Source organism: Mustela nivalis (assembly GCF_964662115.1).
Source record: "Mustela nivalis genome assembly, chromosome: 10".
Lineage (NCBI taxonomy): Eukaryota > Metazoa > Chordata > Mammalia > Carnivora > Mustelidae > Mustela > Mustela nivalis.
In genome coordinates, this window is record NC_139029.1 from 110,745,319 (window position 1) to 110,767,486 (window position 22,168).

Below are 22,168 nucleotides of genomic sequence, written 5' to 3' on the forward strand. Positions count from 1 at the left end.
GGGTGTAAATTTTTTTAAAAAATTTATTTATTTATTTGACAGAGAGACACACATCGAGAGAGGAAGCACAAGCAGGGGAAGTGGGAGAGGGAGAAGCACGCTCCCCCAGCAAGGGAGCCTGATGCGGGGCTTGATCCCAGGACTCTGGGATCATGACACAACCTGAAGGCAACCGCTTAATGACTAACCCATTCAGGGTCCCCTTATCCTGGCTTCTTGATTAAGACTAGAAAGAGGGGCACTTGGGTGACCCAGTGGGTTAAGTATCTGCCTTCCGCCCAGGTCATGATCCTGAAGTCGCTGGATTGAGCCCCGCATGGAGGCCCACATCTGGCTCCCTGGCTCCGTGGAGAGTCTGTTTCTCCCTCTTACCCTACCTCCTCTCATACTCTCCCTCCCTAAAATCTTAAAAAAAAAAAAAAAGACTAGAAAGAGGTGGGCTACAAGGTATTGAGGTGAGGCATTGAGAGATGACATGAGGGTAGGGTCCATCGGTATGGGGGGGGAAGGCTCACTTTGGTGGACCCCTGTCTATGCTTGCTACAGTGTACTTTGCAAAACTATTATCCAAGGGTAAAATGAATTCATGGCCTATCTTCACATTCATTATTTCCAACATACTCTCCCATTCTGTCTAATGTGTTCTGATATAAAAGTCCTACCATTTAACCTCAATAATAATGTCTTTCTTGAAACTCTTTGGCTTCATACAGTCTCCCACATCCAACCCCAAATTCACTTCATTCTTTTCTACCTGTTTCTCAGTTTCTTCCATTACTTTGGTAGACAATCCCTCTCTCCTCTTTCCCCTCAATCATGTTTTGCTCCCCTTTAACTGATAGCCTTCTTACTAAATATATTCTCTATGGGCATCTTATTTTTTTTCTCATAGGGCCAACTATCACTCATATGTCTATGACTCCTAACTCAGAACTCTCTTTGGGATTCCATTCCAGAGTTCCAGTGGCTAGTGGTATGAGACCACACTACTTCTTCCCAAGCTGGTACTAAAATACATTTTCAGGGTTGTTTTTATCTCTTTTGCCCCCCTCTCCCTTTTAAAACTCTTCCTCAATCCCTTTTCCTTGTTTTCCTATTATCTGGCTTCCTTTAGTCTGTGTGAAAACAAATAAACTTAACTGACACCAAATTGCCCTGCAAAGATGTCATTTTATACCAAAAGCTCTCCCTCTCCCTGTTTTCATCTTCACAAAATTTCCTTTTCAAGAATTTAAAGGAAACACTTATCCAGGAGAGACAATCACTATTTTGTTTTCCTAAAGTATTTAACATGCTAACTACCAAATATCTACATTTTAAATGTAAGCCTAATTGAGGAGTTGGGTGTCTCTGTGTGGGAGGAGGAGGGGTGGTGGCAAAGTGGTGATGAGTCTCTTTGAAAGGCTACGGTCTCTAACCAGAGAAAATGAAAACGCCAAACAAATGAAAACTGCAAGCAAGCACCCTGCTCTGAGAGGGGTTGGACTAACGCACCCACTTTCTCCCCAAATCATTTGGAATTCCTTTGGGCATTTATCTTGAAAATGGATTAAGGGAATGAAAAGAGCAAATTTAAGCAAGAACTAAGAGATTATGCTGAGTGAAATAAGTCAAGCAGAGAGAGTCAATTATCATATGGTTTCGCATATTTGTGGAGCATTAACAAATAGCATGGCAGACAAGGGGAGATGGAGAGAAGGGAGTTGAGGGAAATTGGAAGGGGAGGTGAACCATGAGAGCCTATGGACTCTGAAAAATAATCTGAGGGTCTTGAAGGGGCGGGGGCGTTGGGAAGTTGGGGGAACCAGGTGATGGGTATTGGAGAGGGCACGGATTGCATGGAGCTCTGGGTGTGGTGCAAAAACAATGAATACTGTTACGCTGAAAAAAAAAAAAAAAGAACTAAGAAGTTAGACTCTCAAAACAAAATTTTAAAAAAGTCATTTTTTATCCTGCTCTTTTATAACTCCCATTCATAGGCTTTTAAAAGCATATTTAAGGGGCGACTAGGTGGCTCAGATGGTTGGGCGTCTGCCTTCCGCTGGGGTCGTAATGCCAGGGTCCTAGGATGGAACCCCCCATCAAGCCCCACAACCGGCTGCTGCTCCGCGGGGAGTACGCTTCTTCCTATCTCCCCACTGTCCGCCCAGCTTGTGCTCTCTCGCTCTGTCAAATAAATAGAATCTTAAAGAAAAAAAAAAAAAGACTTAAAAAATATAAAAGCACATTTAACCTAGAGATATCCATGGAAACCAACCAAAGGGAAATGAGAAAGGAGCGGCATTGCAGTACCATTTCCATGCGAACTAGTCCAGCACTGTTTTTCCTCCAAGGTCTTGTTTAGTGTTCATTACAGCAACAATTACCTCAGTAACAATTCCTCCAGGCTAGTTTTGTTTAAAGATGCCTAACTTATATACTTCACCCAACTGTTTTCAAAAACGTTCAGTCCTTCATGTTGGAAGTTAAAATACTATCTTTATCCAGCGTCTGGCTCTGCACCAGAAGCCTATCCCCAGCCGGGCAGTGCCACGAAAGCTCACGTGCACCTCGGCTGCAAGGGGCTTTAAAACAGCCAAGAGCTAGTGCGTATTTGTGTGCAAAATGATCAGTCCTGCAACCTGGGCCCATAATAAGGTTGCTTTCTTCCTCCATCTCACACTAAAAACAAAACCGAAAAAAACAAATCCAGCAGGTATCAAAACCGCCCGTACGCCCGGGGAAAGCGCGCCAACCACACAAAGAAAAGAAGGGGGGCTACTGGGATTCAAAATCCTTTCCCCAGGACGAACACCCTCCCGAACCTATCGGAGTTAACTGCGCGCTTGGTTGTAGCCAATAGATACAGCGCTTCTGGTTCAGGTCCACCCAGACGACTGATGGACACTTATGCAGTCCAATGAAGCAGGGCGATGCTGAAGAATTAACCAATACATTCGGGAGGTGGGTGGAGTGTAGGCCAGGGGGTTGGCGGTGCCGTGTCATGGAGGCTCAGTCTCAGAGCAGCCATTGAAGGGGAAGGAACTGCGGTGTGTGTGTGTGTGTGTGTGTGTGTGTGTGCGCGCGTGTGTGTGTGTGTGTGCGCGCGCGCGCGTTTGTGTGTGTGTATGTGTGTGGGGGGGTGCGCGCGCGCGCGTCTGTGTGCGTGCTTGTGTGTGTATGCGTGCGTGTGAGTGCGCGCGAGTGTGTGGACAAGGAGGTGGGGGCAGCCGAGTTAGAGTCCCAACTCCTTGGACTCCATTTGCTATTCTCTTCTTTCTCCCCCACACCTATCTGGAGGTGGTGGGCGTTTATATTTGCTTTTCTTTTCATTCATTTCCAGATCTTTTAAAATTTAAGGGTTGGGGTAGTGGGAAAGGCAGGAAAAGGCAAGGGAAGGGAGTAGTAGCAGAAGAGCAGGAGGAGGACATGGAGATGAAGAAGAGGATTAACCTGGAGTTAAGGAACAGAGCCCCGGAGGAGGTGAGATGACTCAGCCCCCTCCCCTTCCCCACAGACCTGTATTCATAGGATCGGGTTTCTGGGGGTCCGGGTATGTGTGTGCGGAGGGGTAATGAATTATTCCCCACCTGGGGTTAGGGTTGGGGGATATTTAATTTTAAGTGTTAAATCATTAAAATCTTCTACTTAAAATGGCGAAGGGTTTAAGTTTCTAGGGGCGTTTTTGTGTGTGCCTGGGGGTCTTAGCCTCTTTAGACTCTCTACAAATCGGGAGTCCAGGCCTGGTGGGGGCGGATAGCGGGGTGCTGGGGTCCGCTCCGCCGCTTGGTTCCCTTCTCCTCCCCGGGGCCGGCGGCGTGGGCGCGACCCCCCAGTCCCACTTGCCCCTGCCGCAGCCATCGTCGCCTGAGAAGTTAGTCCAACTTTTGTGCAATGCTGCAACTCTTTTTCTCTTTTTTTTGGGGGGGGGGTGCCCCCCTCCTCGAGGCCCGGGTGTCTGACGTCGCGCCGGGCGCGGGATGGGGTCCCCGGCGGTCTGAGGACCGCCTGCTGCTGGCGGCGCCCACTCCCCCGGGAAGCGGCGCGCGCTGACCGCTGTGGGGCGGAATCTGGGTCAGCGGTCGGTTCCCCGCCGCGAGTAAGTTTTGGGAGTCGCCGCAGAGACTGGAGGTGAGGAGGGGACGCGAGGCGTAATCCTCTTCGTCCCCCCGCGGTGTCACGATATTCGGCGTGTCCTGTCGTAGTGGCCGCAATTCCGAATTTGATCCCTGGAGAAGGTCTCAAAAAACTCAAATGGGTCGTAGTAGTTTTGTGCTTTAAAGATGGATTCGGCGAAACGAAATGATGCTCTCTGGCTGCTGTCCCCTTAGTTAAAGAGACAGGTTTGGGAGGGGCCACGTGAAGCTGGTCGCCGCCAACTTTTCGGGGGTCGGACGGGAGGCGTTTCCGCCTCCTTTTCTAGGTCACCCTCCTCGGTTTTTCCCAGTCCTCCCCGCCCGGGGCGGAGGCGCTGGGAACGCCGGCGGGGAGGCGACCCCTCTTTCTCTTGAGGAGTCCCCGCCCCGTGTGGGGTTTCCCGTGGGTCGGAGCGGCTACTGCCGAGAGCGCGGCAGCTGGCCAGCTAGGAACCTGGCACTTCAGACCGCAGATGAGAGCGTCAAGAGTCTTGTTAATTGAGGCCTCTGAAATTAACACTAGAAGTGGATTCTAGGGATGTAGTTGTTTTCAACAGGGGTGAGGGTGGTGCCGGTGCCCTCCAGGGCAGAAGACGAGTAGGTCTGTTTGGTGTGCTGTGGCGACGTGCGCGGAGTGGGAACCCAAGGTCTTTATATACTTTTTTCTTTTCTTTTCTTTTCCTTTTTTAAGTCTCTGGTTTCCCTGAAATTAGCAAAAGGCAAGGAGAAGGAAAGAGTCGGTACTATCATCTAGAGAGAGCTGGGAGTTTTCCAGGGCCTACTCTTCGGGGGCTGCAGGAAAACAAAATCAAACTTTAAAAACTTCCTCTCAGGAGCACAGATTTAGAATGCTTTTTTGTATGTCTTGGGTTGGAAAAGTAGATTTGCTCCCCCACCCTCTTTTGTTTACCTACCCATAGGAATTTCCTCTACAATTTTGGGGGGTGCCAGACGTTGACTTTTTGCAGCCTCTCCTTCCTCCCTTAGGGTGTAATAACTATCTCTTATATTTGTATAGCTCTTTATCGTTTACAAAACACTTTTTGTGTTTGTTATTTACCTTTCTCTTTCAGACAGACTTGTAAGATGGATTTTATTCTAGAATCCAAATTAGCAGTGAAGTTCTTTTTTTTTTTTTTTAAATGATATAAGGAACAACCATTCTTTTTTTTTTTTTTTAAGATTTTATTTATTTATCAGAGAGAGAGAGCACAGGCAGACAGAATGGCAGGCAGAGGCAGAGGGAGAAGCAGGCTCCCCGCTGAGCAAGGAGCCCGATGTGGGACTCGATCCCAGGACGCCGGGATCATGACCTGAGCCGAAGGCAGCTGCTTAACCAACTGAGCCACCCAGGTGTCCCTAGCAGTGAAGTTCTTTACTCAAGTGGAAGAACTGGTTTTCTGACACCAAATCTGCTGGCCCTCTCTCCTCCATTCACCTGGACTAGGAATCAGAAAATTTAGAGTGGAAGCACAGCTCTGTCATACTAAGTGTGTGACCCTAGCCAAGTCATTCTTACCCTTTGGGCCTTGGCTTCCTTTCTTCTCTCTCTCTCTCTCTTTTTAAGATTTTATTTATTTATTTGACAGAGAGAGATCACAAGTAGTCAGAGAGGCAGGCAGAGGTGGGGGGGAGCAGGCTCCCTGCTGAGCAGACAGCCTGATACAGAGCTCCATCTCAGCTCTATCCCAGGACCCTGAGATCATGACCTGAGCTGAAGGCAGAGGTTTTAACCCACTGAGCCACCCAGGCGCCCCTTGGCTTCCTTACTTCTAAACAGAGATTATATGTCTACTCTGGTCTCTAAAATAATTATGTCAAAGTCATATTCAAATAAAGAAGGTGGCATTCCTTGTTTAGTTTTTAGCCCTCAGAATTCCTCAAACATATTTTTGCACTGGGAGTGGAGATACAGGATCTCCTGTCTTCCCCTTAGATTGAGTCTAACAAAACAGGAGGCTTTGTTCTACAGCTCTGATGTGATAAGGGGATGCAGCCTAACTACCCCGTCCACCCCGCAATGGGGAGAAGTCCACAAAAATGCTACCAGGGTGTTACGGAGAAATAACATCTTGTCAAGGATGTATTGTTCTGGGTGACATTGTTTGGCCCTGCCATTAAGAACAAGTAACCACCGAAAGCCAGCTTTCTCAAAATGAGCTTTCTAACATTTCTTCATGAAAGGTAACAAGGTATTTTTGAGTTACGGTGGCATTTATCAACTAAAGATAAGGGGGTTTTAATGTGAACAAAATAGTTTCCTTTCTTCTCCCTGCTGTTTTAGGGCAGCTCACTTGAATCCTTTCCCAGTAGTCTGGGTGTCCCCTCACTACGTAAATATATGCCCTCAGAATCCTTCTTATCAGGGGCAGAAGCAAGTTTCACATGGGACTTTTTTTCAAAGTTTTATTTATTTATTAAAAAAAAGATTTTATTTATTTATTTGTCAGAGAGAGAGAGCGCGCGCACACAGAAGCAGGCAGAGTGGCAGGCAGAGTCACTTGCTTCTGCGGAGCAAGAAGCCCGATGTGAGACTCAATCCCAGGATGCTGGGATCATGGCCTGAGCCAAAGGCAGTGGCTTAACTGAGCCACCCAGGCGTCCCCAAAGTTTTATTTTTTTATGCACCAGGCATTTGAGCAGGCATTGAACTACTTGGTCTAAGTTTAAATTTAAAAGTTTAACTTATAATGATGACTTTAGATTGCATTTAAATTTTTAATGGGGGAGGAGAGAATGAAAAGGATCTGTATGAGGGGGATTCATGGTTTTAATATTCACATTTCCAGTGTGTCTTGACCTAGGTCTTTTGCTAAACAGACTCAAAGTAAAGAATCATTCATTTTCTGTCTTACAGGTGACAGAGTTAGTCCTTGATAATTGCCTTTGTGTCAATGGGGAAATTGAAGGTCTGAATGATACTTTTAAAAAACTAGAGTTTCTGAGTATGGCTAATGTGGAACTAAGTTCACTGGCCCGGTTGCCCAGCTTAAATAAACTTCGAAAGGTAAGTTGGTATTAAGTGCAAAATCATCATAGTTTTGATGCCCAGGGCTAGTATGTCTAGGTTTTGGCCAAATGAAACAACCATTCTGCTTTTTAATTAGAAGGTTCTGAATTTCTAGAGATAAGAGAATGGGTTATGTAGGATTTTTAGAATCAGCTCTAATACAGCTTTTAAAAATAAGTTTAATAATGAAATTGTTTTATGATATCAATTTGGGTTTAATATCTACCAAGTGTTTTTCTCTGAAACATAAAATCTATCTGTAACACATCTGGAACCAAACTTGTGTTAGAAGCTTATTATATAGGAGTTCTAATACAGTATTTGGTGATTATGGGTAGGAATTTGGAAATTAATAAGTTGTGACAGTCTCTTGAAGCTAGAGAGAATGACAGTTGTTTTTCTTCTTTAAATTGGTATATTTTAAAAATCTGGGTGCACCTGGCTGACTCAGAACTTGCAACTCTTGATCTCAGGATTGTGGGTTGAGTCCCACATGGAGTGTAAAGATTATTTAAAAAATTAAAAAAAAAAAAAAAACCTTAAAAAAATCTGATTTGCTCTAAGCCTTCATCATTGTTTGTTTTTCCTCCATGTTGAATATATAGTTGGAACTTAGTGACAATATAATTTCTGGAGGTTTGGAAGTCCTGGCAGAGAAATGTCCTAATCTTACCTACCTCAATCTGAGTGGAAACAAAATCAAAGATCTCAGTACAGTAGAAGCTTTGGTGAGTGGAAAGTTTCTGAACTTGGTATTTTTTGGCTGATATGCTGAGATTTGCTTGTGTTTTTTTGCTGATTTATATTTCACTCTTTGAAACTTCTGAATTTCTTACAGGTTTTTATCTATATGTATCTATATGTTTTACTGTTTTCTCTTAAAGTGAAACAGATAAATTTTTAAATCTAAGAGAAATTTATTTATCATTAACTTAAGGAGTTGAATATCTGGTTTTAAATTTCCTAGTATTAAGTTCTATTCTTTTTCCTTCCTTCTTGATTTTTTTTTTAGTTATTTTATTTGCTCCTTTCTTTCCTGGTATGAGATGAAGTGAAACTCACAAAAATTGTTGCTCCAATTTAAAAAAGCTTGGGTGAAGGTTGATATTGTTGACAATGAGCTTGACTGGATTTAAGCTAAATACATTATTGTTGTTGCCTATTTATGTACCTACTTGGTCAACAAAATATATTAAAGGGCTTCTATAGTAAGGCATTAAGCCAGGTGCTAGAGATTCAGTGGTGAAAAAACAAAGTTCCTATTCTTATGGAGTTTACATACAGGGCCTCATTAAGAGAATTGCTATTGGGGGTTGGGGTGGGGTGCGAGGGTGGCTCAGCTGGTTGAGCTTCTGCCTTCAAGCTAAGGTGTGATTCCAAGGTCCCAGATCTGATTGAGCCCCCTCCCTACCCTGCTCAATGGGAATCCTGCTTCCCTGCCTTTTCTTCTCCCTTTTCTCTCCCCCCCTTGTGCTCACTTGCTCCCTCCCTCTCTCTGTCTCTCAAATAAATAAATCTTTTAAAAATGAGAGATAATTGATACCAAAACTCTTCATCATAAAATTTGAAAAACCCCCAAGTCATTCTTTCGATTTCAAATATATATTTTCTGGTTCATGAATCAAAAAGAAAGAACATAGTATTTAAAATCTTGAAATGTTTAAGTTTTAACCTTTTACTTTTCCAGCAAAATCTTAAAAATTTGAAAAGTCTCGACTTGTTTAACTGTGAGATCACAAATCTGGAAGATTACAGAGAAAGTATTTTTGAGCTGCTGCAGCAAATCACCTACTTAGATGGATTTGATCAGGAGGATAATGAAGCTCCAGACTCAGAAGAGGAGGATGAAGGTAATCATTCTTGCTGCCCATTTCGATTGGGCTTGGATATTTAGGTGTTGAAAAAAAAAAGATGTCAGTAAGACAAGAAAAATTAGAAAACCCACAGCCCTAATCCTGTATTTCTTCTTTCAGGTTTCTGATACCTTTGGGGAATTAAATGATTATTATACTGTCAAGCTCTGTGAAATTTTATTCCATATAAACTTGTTTAACCACTACCTGGTAAAAGTGGGAACTTGTTAAATAGTATCTTTTTTTTAAAAAAAGGAATCGTTCTTTTTTGTAGTGTTATCCGTAACAGTCAAGAAATAGAAACAACCCAAATGGTCTGTCAATTGATGGATAAACAATGCAATATAGCCATACAATGAAATATTTAGTCATAAGAATGAATGAACTACTGATACATGCTGTAACATTGAAAACATTCTGTGTAGTAAAAGAAGCCAGACACAAAAGGCCACATTTTGTGTGACTCCATTTGTCTGAAATGTCCAGAATAGGCAAATTCATAGAAACAGAAAGTAGAGTAGTGGTTGCCAGGGTTGGGTGAGAGGAGAATGGGGAGTGACTGTTAATGACTATGGGTTTTTTTGAAGTGCGGAGGGTGTGGGGGGTGATGGAAATGTTCTAGAATTAGATGGTGAATATATATTATTGGATAAATGGGTGACTAACAGATCAAATGATGGAATGGCTCTTGTTAGTAATGGGACACTGTTACTCTTGGTTGAAAATTTTTTACTGTAAAAAGAAATCTGATAGAAAATGACAGAATGAAAGAGAAGGTGGTTTTGAAATGTCCACAAGGTAAAACAAACTTTAGTGCATGTAATGTTTCAATGAAAATCTGTATGTTGGAAATATTTCAGTATTTAGAAACCATATTTTGGGGCACCTGGATGGCTCAGTGGGTTAAACATCTGCCTTCGGCTCAGGTCGTGATCCCAAAGTCCTGGAATTGAGTCCCACATTGGGCTTTCTGCTCAGCAGGGAAGTCTGTTTCTCCCTCTCCCTTCCCCGGCTCATGCTCTAGCTTGCTTGCATTTTCTCTCAAATAAATAAAATCTTAGGAAAAAAAAAAAGTAAAAAAAAAAATAGGAACTGTATTTCTTGGGGTGCTTGGGTAGCTCAGTTGGTTAAGTGTTTGCTTTTGGCTCAGGTCATGATCCCAGTGTTCTGGGATCAAGCTTCACATCCTCGGGCTCCCTGCTTAGTGGGGAGTCTGTTTCTCACTCTTCCTCTGTCCCTACCCCCTGCTTGCCCTCATTCTCTCTGTGTCAAATAAATAAATAAAAGAGATCATGATCTGAGTTGAAATCAAGAGTCGGACGCTTAACCAACTGAGCCACCCACCCCTTAAAAGGGAAATCTTAAAAAAAGAAAATCACCCTGAGATACTTTCTACCTACTCGTAGGCTTAAGAATTTGAAGTGACTGGGGCAAGGGTGGATAGGATCAACATACTTGCAAGAAAAATTGCTCAGCCACTTGCTCATCTTTTAAAATATTTTTAAAGATGGAGATGAAGATGATGAAGAGGAAGAGGAAGATGAAGCTGGTCCACCTGAAGAATATGAAGAAGAGGAGGAGGAAGAGGAGGAGGATGAAGATGAGGATGAAGATGAAGCAGGCTCAGAGCTGGGAGAGGGAGAAGAGGAAGTGGGCCTCTCATACTTAATGAAAGAAGAAATCCAGGTGAATAGGAACTTTTTATGTGTGCTGAAAATTAATTATTTAGGCATAGGGCCAAGTACTATAAATAGTGAGTTGTGTAGAAGTCTGAAGGTTGTTCCTAACGTGTGGGTCTGAGTGTATCTGTCTTGCCTGTCATTTTTCCCACTGTCCCCCAGCTCAGACCGTATCCAGATAATCCTAAACGCATATTGATTTTACTGCCCAGATATCTTTCAAATCCATTCTGCCCAGAATTCAAAGTGTGGTGGAAACATTTTATAAAAGTTTTGGACCCTCAGCTTCCTTCTTTGTAAAACAAAGATTGTATCAACCTATTAGGCTTCTTTGAAGGATTTAACAAGATAATATATGTCAAGTGTCTAGTCACTGGCACATTGTAGGCAGTCGGGAAAACTTTCGTTGCCCTGATGATTTCTTGCTTATAGTTTTGTAGTAGCTTTCCAAATGGCCTGTCTGAATACAGTGTCACCACTTAAGTGTCTCTTGCATGTTTCGGTTTGTGCCTGCCTAGCCTGAATGCAGATGTGATGGTATCACTTTAATGTTGAAACACTTTAATGTTTCCCTGTTGCCACCCAGGTGTATAAGGCCCATCATTATCTGGCCCCTGCTTCCTTCTCCAGCCTCTTCTCCCTCAATGCCAAATTTAATTGTCATACTAGGCTGCTTCTTGCCTTTCTGTCTGTAGATACATTGTTTGCTCTTATCTGAAATGACTTTCTACCGATGCTTTCTGATCAACTTTGTTTTCTTTTTTACGAAGGTAAACATAAGTATAGTTGAAGCCAGGAAAGTGCACTGATTTTATGTACACATTAGTAACATTTTACTTATGTATATACTAGAGAGAGAGAGAGAGAGTACGCTTTGTGCCTTTGTGCGTGCTTTGTGAGCTCTTTAAAAACTTAGATCATGCTTTGTGAGCTCTTTAAAAACTTAGTTCTGGAGTTGTCAGAAGCTTTCTGTAACTTTTTATAGAAGCTTTGTGTAACTTTTTATAGATAATCTCTCCTTCCTCTGTTACCTTTGAATCTCAGTTAGTCTTCTGTTGCCTGTAGGCACTTTTGTAAAACCTTGTTTATTTGGCCACTTTCTCCTAGATGGTGAGTTCTTTAAGGGGGCGGTCATCTGTCTTTGTATATCAGCATCTCGGTACACTGACAGGGACATAGTAAGCTCACAGGAAGTGTCAGTTGACTTGAACAAATGATCTTTAGCTCCTGGGAATGACTGTTCCCTCCTAATGTTTTTAAATTACTGAGTTTTATTTTCATAATTCAAGTTTTTTATTATCAAAAATAATATGTCTTATTTAGACTAGAAGTTGTTAGTATTCTTATTTGTTCTCCTAATGACTTTTACATTGGTTAGATAGATAATATCGCTGATCAATGATAATTTTTTTCTGATACCATTTTAAATATGAAACTAATGTGGAAAAATAGAACTTAAACTTGTTTGGGGCCTTAGTGAGTCAGCAGCTGTACAATAAGCATTTAAGCATTCCTAGAGAAAATCAGCCTGTTCAGTTTACACATCAGCATGCAGCATGAATATTTTGCCCCTGTTTGTTTATTTGTTTGTTTATAAAAGAGTTAATTTGTTAGATAGACAGAGAGAACACAAGTAGGGGAAGCGGCAGGCAGAGGGAGAAGTGGCTCCTTGCTGAGCAAGGAGCTAGAAGTAGGACTTGATCCCAGAACCCTGGGATCATGACCTGAGCCAAAGGCAGATGCTTAACTGACTTAGCCACCCAGGTGTCTAAGTTTTAAGTTATTTAATAAAATAATAGACTCATGTTATTTGGCTTTTGTCTTTGTCAGGAATTCTTCATTAAGTCTGTATAGTATTAAGTAGTTTAAAAATGACTTTCAAGCAACTGCAAATGTTTGTGTTGATCATTCCATTGAATTTTGGGGAACATTAACTAAAAGTGACATAGTCAGGGTCCCTGGGAGGTTCAGTTGGTTAAGCATCTGCCTTTGGCTCAGGTCATGATCCCAGGGTCCCGGGATTGAGTTCCAGGTGGGGCTTCCTCCCAGACTGAGTCCCCAGTGGGGCTCCCTGCTCAGTGGGGAATCTGCTTCTCCCTCTGTCCCTCCCCCTGCCCATGCTTTCCCTCTCCCTCTCTCTTTCTGTTGCAAAAGTGAATAAATAAAATCTTAAAAATAAAAAAGATTCTTGGGGCGCCTGGGTGGCTCAGTGGGTTAAAGCTTCTGCCTTCGGCTCAGGTCATGATTCCAGGTCCTCGGATTGAGCCCCGCATCGGGCTGTGTGCTCGGCAGGAAGCTTGCCTCCACCTCTCTCACTGCCTGCCTCTCTGCCTACTTGTGATCCCCATCTGTCAAATAAATAAATAAATAAATCTTTAAAAAAAAAAAAAATCTCTGAGATGATAACCACAACGTCAGGTCAGTATAGTACCTGGCTAGCACGCACCAGAAGCTTTCAAACATGATGAATGGTTTGAATATTAATGATGTTTTTAGTATTTTTAATTAGTTACGTTTTAAACATATTTTCTAGAAGATGAAAGTCAGTACAAGCTTCCGAGACTGTTGAGATTTAAAAAGAAAGTAAAAGGAGATGGAAATGGGAATTGAGTAGCTGTTTTTGCTTTGAGTATCATTTTTATTTCAGTTACTCTTCAGAGGTCAGAAATTAATATGTATAAAGAAGGGCTTTATGTTTGTGTAGTATATTTCTTTAAAAATGGGGATGGGAACATGGGGGCTTAAGTGGGTACGAGAAGAATAAATGAAAGAAGATGGGATTGGGAGGGAGACAAACCATAAGTGACTCTTAATCACACAAAACAAACTGAGGGTTGCTGGGTGGAGGGGGTTTGGGAGAAGGGGGTGGTATTATGGACATTGGGGAGGGTATGTGTTTTGGTGAGTGCTGTGAAGTGTGTAAACCTGGTGATTCACAGACCTGTACCCCTGGGGATAAAAATATATGTTTATAAAAAATAAAAAATTAAAAAAAAAATGGGGATGGGGACTTTAGAAGAATTGGGAATTGTAATCCCTCTGGACTATACAGAGTACAATGAGCAAACAGTTCTTTCCCATTAGTTAGGGAAAAGCATAGTTTTTATTGAACAGGCTTCTGGTGAAAGCTGTTTTTATTGAGGGATATCATCTAATAGATGACACTAAACACTGAAGGCTTAAATGATAGCTGTCCTTGTGAGCAAAAGCTTAAGGTGCAGCCTTGTGGAATCACCGTGTTGTGCCCCTGAAACTCACATAATACTGTATGTCAGCTGTACTTCCCATTTTAAGAAAGGCTTAAAAGCATGACTCAAGTAATCTGAGCATATTTTGTTTAAAACAAAATCCGGAGAAGCAATTAGATTTTGAGACTTGGGGCTTTCTAAATTGTCAAAGTATAAATGTGATTAGTATCTCAGGTGTTTTTTTAAAAAATCACAAATACTTAAACATCCTCATTTATCATTCTCCACAGATTTGAGATGTTTAAAATGTGTCCCTTATCTTTCTTTCTCTCTCTCTTTTTTCTTTCTTTCCTTTTCCTTCCCCTCCCTCCACCTTCCCTGTCCCCTCTCCTCTACCCTCTCTTCCTTTCTTTTCTGCTTTAGTTTAAAGCTATAGGCTCTCTGATTTTTATTGTGATTCCTTTTTATGCTACTGACTACCCCATTTATTCCTTCTCCTCTTTGTATCTTGATAGTGTTCTGGTACAGAATGCTTTTCAGTGTTTGAATTGGTTCTATAAGATTGTTTTCTGATACAAGTTTCCTACAGTCAGGTTTCTCAGAGGATTCTACCTACATGCTGGGACATCAGGTTCAGTTTAGTATTTCTAGACACAAATGGGGCTGTGGATACTATGAAAGGATGAGTTGTCCAAGTTTTCCCCTAACTACCCAGGAGTTCTTGACATTTGCCACTTAAAAGTATTTTTAAGGAGCATTAAACTTTTGTGGGGTTGGAGGGGAGACCCTTGATTGGTTCTTTTTTTTTTTTCAAACATATGGTAGAACTCAACTATTTAGAACATGGTGGTAAGTGTAAAAGATCTCTGATTAGCCAAACTATAGCAACAAAAGACATTTTCTTTCTATGTAGGTGAGTGTTCAAGCTGTTATTCTAAACCTATTTTCTCTTATATTCAATTCTCTAATAAGCTTGACAGTCTATTTTCTTTTTTTTTTTTTTAAAGATTTTATTTATTTATTTGACAGAGAGAGATCACAAGTAGGCATAGAGGCAGGCAGAGAGAGAGAGAAGGGGAAGCAGGCTCCCTGCTGAGCAGAGAGCCTGATGCGGGACTCGATCCCAGGACCCTGAGATTATGACCCGAGCCGAAGGCAGCGGCTTAACCCACTGAGCCACCCAGGCGCCCCTTGACAGTCTATTTTCTGAATCCATAGCAGATTAAAATTGAAGTAGTGAAATTGAAAAAAAGAAGGCATGAAAACTAGGAAAAGATACAATTTAAAGTAGAGGCCAGGGTCATTTTTATTTATTATTTTTTAAAATATAAAATAAATAAATAATAAATATAATAAATTATATTTATTTTTTAAAGATTTTATTTATTTGAGAGAATGAGAGAGAGAGCATGAGAGGGGGGAGGGTCAGAGGGAGAAGCAGACTCCCCATGAAGCTGGGAGCCCATTGTGGGACTTGATCCCAGGAGTCCGGGATTATGACCCATGCTGAAGGCAGTCGCCCAACCAACTGAGTCCCCCAGGCACCCTCAGGGTCGTTTTTAAAAGGAGAAAACCATCCTACATAATTTTGATAGGCCTTGAGGGAATCAGGAAATACTAATTAGTGTTATGTTCATGATCAAATGATTATGACTGATTATTTAAGAAAAAGGTTTGTTAGGTTTAGCATAAAATGGTAGAAGGGCACTTTAGAGATTTCTATCCCAATTGGTTAAAGTAAAAAACCAAAAAACAACAACAAAAAAACCTGTTATGATGTTTCAAGGCTGTGTTTACATCTTAGCTATCCAGAATAGCTCTTTCCGTAAAAGTTGTAGATCAAGTTTTGTGGTTTTATTGACATTGCTATTTTGAAGTGTAGATTTTTAGGTATAGGAGAAACTTATAGATCTTTCTAGATGAACACTTTCTTTTATTGATTGGAAAAATGAGGTCCAGGGACATTAAGTGACTTATTCAATGCATGTAACTATGTTGGGGCTAGGATTCAGGTAACTTCTGTCTCACTCTATAAAATAGGAAACCTTTCTTTGAAATTGTCATGTTAACTCTGTCCATTACAGTAGCCACTGGGCACATTTCGGTTACTTAAGTTAAAATATAATAAAATGAAAAATTGAGTTCCTCATTTGTACTGGCCCCATTTTATTTTAATTTATTTTAAAGATTTTATTTATTCTTTATTTGACAGAGAAATCACAGGTAGACAGAGAGGCAGGCAGAGAGAGAGAGAGAGGGAAGCAGGCTCCCTGCTGAGCAGAGAGCCCAATGCGGGACTCGATCCCAGGACCCTGAGATCATGACCTGAGCCAAAGGCAGAGGCTTAACCCACTGAGCCACCCAGGCGCCCTTATTTTATTTTATAATTATTTAAAGATTTTTTATTTTTAAGTAATCTTTCCACTCACCGTGGAGTTCGAACTCAACCTTGAGATCAAGAGTTGCATGCTCTACTGACTCAGCCAGCCAGGCGCCCTTGTGCTGATCACATGTTAAATGCTCAGTGGCCACGTGTGGACAGCACAGATGCAGAACATTTCCATTGTTCCAGAAAATTCTTTTTAACAGTGCTGGTCTAAAATGTAACTTATTTTCATAAGCTAGATTTAGTTGCGTTCTTAAAAAAGACATATGTTAGGCAGAGGTTGTTAGAACATTCACAGAATAACCATAGTTTTTTTGCTTTTGTTGGAATGTATTACTACCAAATGGTGAAAAGTATGTCAAGGCTTTTTATTCTCAAACTGAATGTTTGGTTTTCAAGGATGAAGAAGATGATGATGACTATGTTGAAGAAGGGGAAGAAGAAGAAGAAGAGGGTAAGTTGCATTTGCCATAAAAGGAATCCTGACATTAAAGTTAGAGCTATTATTCACATGCTTTAAAGAATGTGTTTATAATAATTCAAATTATTACTGGCCCCTGATTTGCTTTTGGTAACATAGAGTGCCTTGACAGGTGTAAAACCTTCTTCTTCTTCTTTTTTTTTTTTTTTTTTTTTAAGAGAAAGGAGAGAGCATGCAAGTGGTAGTGGGGGTTGTATAAGGAGAGGGAGAGAGGGAATTTTTGTTTTTTGTTTTTTTTAAGATTTTATTTATTTATTTGTCAGAGAGAGAGAGAGAGACAGCAAAAGAGGGAACACAAGCAGGGGGAGTGGGAGAGGGAGAAGCAAGCTTCCTGCCAAACAGTGAGCCTGATGCAGGGCTCGATTCCAGGACCCTGGGATCATGACCTGAAGACAGACACTTAACAACTGAGCCACTCAGGTGCCCTCAGAGAGAGAATCTTAGGCTCCAGGCCTAGCATGGATCCCATGTGGAGCTCTATCTCGGGATCCTGAGATCATGACCTGAGCTGAAGGCAGATGTCTGGCTAAGTCACTGTGCCCCATAAAACCTTTTTAAAAGAGTAATTTTCTGCGGCACCTTGGTACCTCAGTTGGTTAAGCGTCTGCCTTTGGCTCAGGTCATGATCCCAGGGTCCTGAGATTGAGCCCAGCATGGGGCTCTCTGCTCAGTGGGGATCCTGCTTCTCCCTCTGTCTGTGCCTGCTGCTCTGACTACTTGTGTTCTCTCTCTGTCAAATAAGTAAATAATCTTAAAAAAAAAAAAAAAAAGTAATTTTCTCAAGGCATTCAATAATTTCATTTAAAAAAACCCACCCAGCCTATAACATTTATTTTCAAAGCTGGTATGAAGAGATGAGATAACCTTGAGCTTAATTTATTATTTTCTAAGGTCTTTCATTTTGAAGAGGATGAATGAAGCTTTGTCCCTAAGAGAAGAGCAGTTGAACTCCCAGATAATGTTCTTTTGAGATTTGCTCTCTAGTACTCTTTACCTAGCCCTTTCAAAATAAATTTAAAAGTTTACTAATGACTTTTTTTTTAAAAGATTTTATTTATTTATTTGACAGACAAAGATCACAAGTAGGCACAGAGGCAGAGAGAGAGGAGGAAGCAGGCTCCCCACTGAGCAGAGAGCCCAATGCGGGGCTTGATCCCAGGACTCTGGGATCATGACCTGAGCCAAAGGAAGAGGCTTAACCCACTGAGCCACCCAGGCACCCCATTGCTAATGACTCTTAATGACCGACCCCTAGTTCTTGGTCGGTACTTCATGATTTGGCCACAAGGGTGCACAGCAAGCTATCATTATTTATGGATTTCTAAGTCTATAAGTCTGTTCAGTACACCAAAATTGAAAGAAATTCAGAGAGGAAACTTGATGTATGATTTTTTATGCCATTAAGTTTTCAATAAGATAGATTCACAACTGTAATTTGACAAATAATTCATTTGTAAAAAATACATCGTAAATTTTTCTTTCATTCTTCTTTCAGAAGAAGGTCTTCGAGGGGAAAAAAGGAAACGAGATGCTGAAGATGATGGAGATGAAGAAGATGACTAGATCATTCTAAGACCAGTTTCCCTATTGTTCCTGGGTGTGCAATAGAGTGATCGATCCCATCTTCTTTGTTTCTTCATGTACCATAGCGATCCCTACGGAAGATAACCTGTAACTTTTTATAGGAAAAGTGTGGTTTTACTATTTTTGCCTTATCATTCCAAATAAGATTTACTAGTTTGTTAATGATCATATCATATGTAGAGAAAAAATTTTCATTGTCCCCATTGTGAAATTTATTTAGAATCTTCATTTTTCTCATTCAGGCTCACTGTATTAGTTATTTTTAGTCCATAATTAAAACATGATCACTTTTACACAGGCGTAGTTTGGTGCATTTCATTCATAAGGTTATAAAAATATTTATAAGTTAACTGAAATCACAGCCAGCTAGAATATGAAATGAAAATAGTCTCTTGACTGATAAGTTGGTTATATTTTTAGAGGTGGCCCAGAGATCTTTAGTTTGAAGGCAATGACTTGTTTTTATTTTTTTGGGGTATGGGTATTTGGGTGCTTTTTTGGTCACATGATTAACATAGAAAGTAGGAGCAAAATAGCAAAGGTTCTGTTCAACAATATAGTTCAAGGCTTTTGTGGAGGCTTCTGAAACCTTTTAAGCCAGGTGACTAATAAGATTTTATTTTTGAAGGAAAAATGCTTGTACTAAGTTCAGAGATACGCAGGTGAGCCCTTTGTTTTTCTCACTGAAAATCACGACATGTCAGCGGTTGTTAATTTCGTTTTTTTTTTTTTTTTTTTTAAAGATTTTATTTATTTGACAGAGAGAGAGAAATCACAAGTAGGCAGAGAGGCAGGCAGAGAGAGAGGAGGAAGCAGGCTCCCTGCAGAGCAGAGAGCCCGACGTGGGGCTCCATCCCAGGACCCTGGGATCATGACCTGAGCTGAAGGCAGAGGCTTTAACCCACTGAGCCACCCAGGCGCCCCTCGTTTTGTTTTTAAGTGTGCATTCTTTTTCTTCTTCCCAGCAATTCCTTTCTGATCACTTTCATTTCTTGTTTCACTCCCCTCCCTCTATCTCCAAAACAAGTTGGGGAACTTATGGCTCTCCAGGAAGACCTTTATTTAGTCTTTTATACCTCAGCAACCTTTTCAGATGGTCTCATTAAACAAGTTAAATGAAAGAAATTGAGTATTTTCTGAGCTATGAATACTATTATCAATACAGTTTTATGCAACAGATTCTGGTTATTGTAACTCTCTTGGTTGACAAGATGTACAGACTGTATTAAGAGGGCGAAGAAAGAAAAGCAGAGCAAGCTTTCATAAGTAGCATTGCTGTTCCACAAAAGTTAGAACAATTGCCTGTTGATAATTAGTGAGACATTCAGGTCAAATCTGGGGGGAGGTTAGCTTCCCAAATGGTTTAGATACTACACTTGCAAAGTATTTCTAATTTTTCGGAGTAGAACCTTTAATTATTCCTCCTACAGTTTTAAGGTATTACCAGATGTAACTTTTAATTGGAATACACTGGACAGTTGGAAAAATATTTGAAACTAAATGCTAAAATTAAGATTTGTTTTCAAGTGGAAACCCACTAAAAGTAGAAAACTATTTAGGCTGGGTGTGTTTCTTTTTACAGTTACTAAATATGATAATATAAGTAGACAAGTACATTCCCATTTTTGTTGCGGAGGCTCCGTGTTCAAGGCAATTGCTTTTCAAATCTTGGCTTAATTTTTTTCCGCTGTTTTGAATATCTGAGTTTTTTAAAGTTAGTATCAGCAAATTAATTGAAGTTATACTTCTATACTGGGACACATTTAAATTACGGAGTGAAGAGATTCTTTTTTAGTTTCAGATGTATGACTTGGGGTTTTAAAGTAAAAATTACAAAGTTATTTGTGGGTAAACTAAAAAAGTTGTACAAGTGACTGAAATAAAACTCATGGAATAAGTTTAGTGGGGGGGACGGGTATTTCCAAAAGGCTAACATTTTACTCCTTTTTTAACACTTAAAAAGCACTGTTTTAGTCCCTAAGAATTCTCATTGCATTGTATATGCCAGACTATAAAATACTTATTTTTAGAATGAAATCTATATAATGACTTTCTTACCAATCATCTTATTGTGCAATCAAAATTAGAGTTCTTTGGTTTGAAAACAGCATTTAGAGCCTCCAGATAACTTTTTAAGACTTACTTAGCTTTGTGGGTGGTATTTTCATGCAAATAAGTAAGGGTGGGTTTTATATTTTGTAGAAGTTTTTGGTCCTATTTTAATGCTCTTTGTATGACAGTATGTATATAGTGTGTTAAATTTCCTCAAAACTCTCCTTTAAAAACTTTGAAGTTAATACTTTTGTGCAACTGTGTTTTGAATAAAGCCATGACAGTGTTAAAAAAAATGCAGCACTCCTGATTATTCTTTTATTGTTTCTGACCGTTCCCTGGTTTTATTTTTTTCTGTGACTGCTGTAACTTAAAGTTTTGAAATTGAATTGCTTCAAATAAATGGAAGATTTGTTGTTAATTATTAGTTTCAGTGTATGACATTCACTTCTTGAACACCACCACTGGGGGCTTTTTGAAAGTCTTTTTAAAAACAAACAGCTTGGGGGACGCCTGGGTGGCTCAGTTGGTTAAGCAGCTGCCTTCGGCTCAGGTCATGATCCCAGTGTCCTGGGATCGAGTCCCGCATCGGGCTCCTTGCTCGGCAGGGAGCCTGCTTCTCCCTCTGCCTCTGCCTGCCATTCTGTCTGCCTATGCTCGCTCTCTCCCCCTCTCTCTCTGATAAATAAATAAAATCTTAAAAAAAAAAAAAAAACAGCTTGAAGTTCTCAAACACTTGGATGTCAAGAGGTATTATAATATAATAATTTAACCCATCATCTGCCTTATTTTTTTTTTTTTTTTTTGTCCAAGAAGCAGAAAAAGTTCTGGATTCCCTTAATTTTCCTTTCAGAGTTGCAAACTGAGCCAGTACTTTTAAATTTTTTAAAATTTAAATTCAGTGAACTAACATATAATGTATTACTAGTTTCAGAAGTAGAGGTCGGTGATTCATCAGTCATATACAATACCCAGTGCTCATTTCATCACATGCCCTCCTTAATGTTCATCACCCCATTACCCCGACTCCCCTCCAGCAACCCTCAGTTTATTTCCTATGATTTAAGAGTCTTATGGTTTGAATCCCTCTCTGGTTTCATCTTATTTTTTCCTCTGTTCCCCTATGATCCTCTTGTTTTGTGTCTTAAATTCCACATAAGAGTGAGGTCATATGATAATTCTTTCTCTGACTTACTTTACTTAGTGTAATAACCTCTAGTTCCATTCACTTTGTGGCAAATGAGCCAGTACTTTCTGTATTTTAGTGTGAAGTAGTAACTTTGTTACTATAGTTGAAGTAACTTATCTACAGTTAACTATGGTGATTATAAATCCGCTGTACACAAACAGTTTTTTTTTTTTTAAGATTTTATTTACTTATTTGAGAGAACACAGCAGGGGGAAGGGGAGAGGGAGAAGAATGGCCCCTGCTGAGCAGGAAGCCCAACATGGGGGTCGATCCCAGAACCCCGGGATCATGACCTGAACCGAAGGCAGACACTTAACGACTCAGCACCCCCGCCACCCCGTATACCAATAGTTTTTTTAAAATTTTTTTTTATTTTTATTTTTTTTTATTTATTGACAGAGAGAGAGAGATCACAAGTAGGCAGAGAGGCAAGCAGAGAGAGAGGAGGAAGCAGGCTCTCTGCTGAGAAGAGAGCCTGATGCGGGGCTTGATCCCAGGACCCTGAGATCATGACCTGAGCCGAAGGCAGAGGCTTAACCCACTGAGCCACCCAGGCACCCCAACCAATAGTTTTAACGAATGAATCTAAAGTCATTTATAGGGCGCCTGGGTGGCTCAGTGGGTTAAGCCG

The 22,168-nt window shown here is 40.7% G+C and overlaps 1 protein-coding gene across 2 annotated transcripts; it reads left to right on the forward strand.

The window, feature by feature from the left end:
* Positions 1-2,944: 2,944 nt before the first annotated feature.
* On the forward strand, positions 2,945-20,769 carry ANP32E (acidic nuclear phosphoprotein 32 family member E). 2 transcript variants are annotated; one of them, XM_082686016.1, is made up of 7 exons: positions 2,945-3,462; positions 6,973-7,122; positions 7,731-7,853; positions 8,813-8,975; positions 10,486-10,664; positions 16,631-16,689; positions 18,208-20,769. In XM_082686016.1, the coding sequence occupies exons 1-7, from the start codon at positions 3,160-3,162 to the stop codon at positions 18,245-18,247; spliced, it is 1,017 nt and encodes a 338-aa protein (XP_082542142.1). In that variant the 5' UTR covers positions 2,945-3,159; the 3' UTR covers positions 18,248-20,769. The 2 variants fall into 2 exon arrangements, with proteins under 2 accessions (XP_082542142.1, XP_082542143.1); XM_082686017.1 differs by having other exon boundaries at positions 3,394-3,462; positions 16,631-16,685.
* The last annotated feature ends 1,399 nt before the right edge of the window (positions 20,770-22,168 follow it).

Excerpts from the sequence above, each read along its gene's own strand:
- ANP32E (XM_082686016.1), top strand. The coding sequence starts at position 3,160 with ATGCGTGCGTGTGAGTGCGCGCGAGTGTGTGGACAAGGAGGTGGGGGC. Across the intron at positions 8,976-10,485 it reads CTCAGAAGAGGAGGATGAAG|ATGGAGATGAAGATGATGAA; the intron begins GTAATCATTCTT and ends ATATTTTTAAAG. Across the intron at positions 10,665-16,630 it reads TAATGAAAGAAGAAATCCAG|GATGAAGAAGATGATGATGA; the intron begins GTGAATAGGAAC and ends TTGGTTTTCAAG.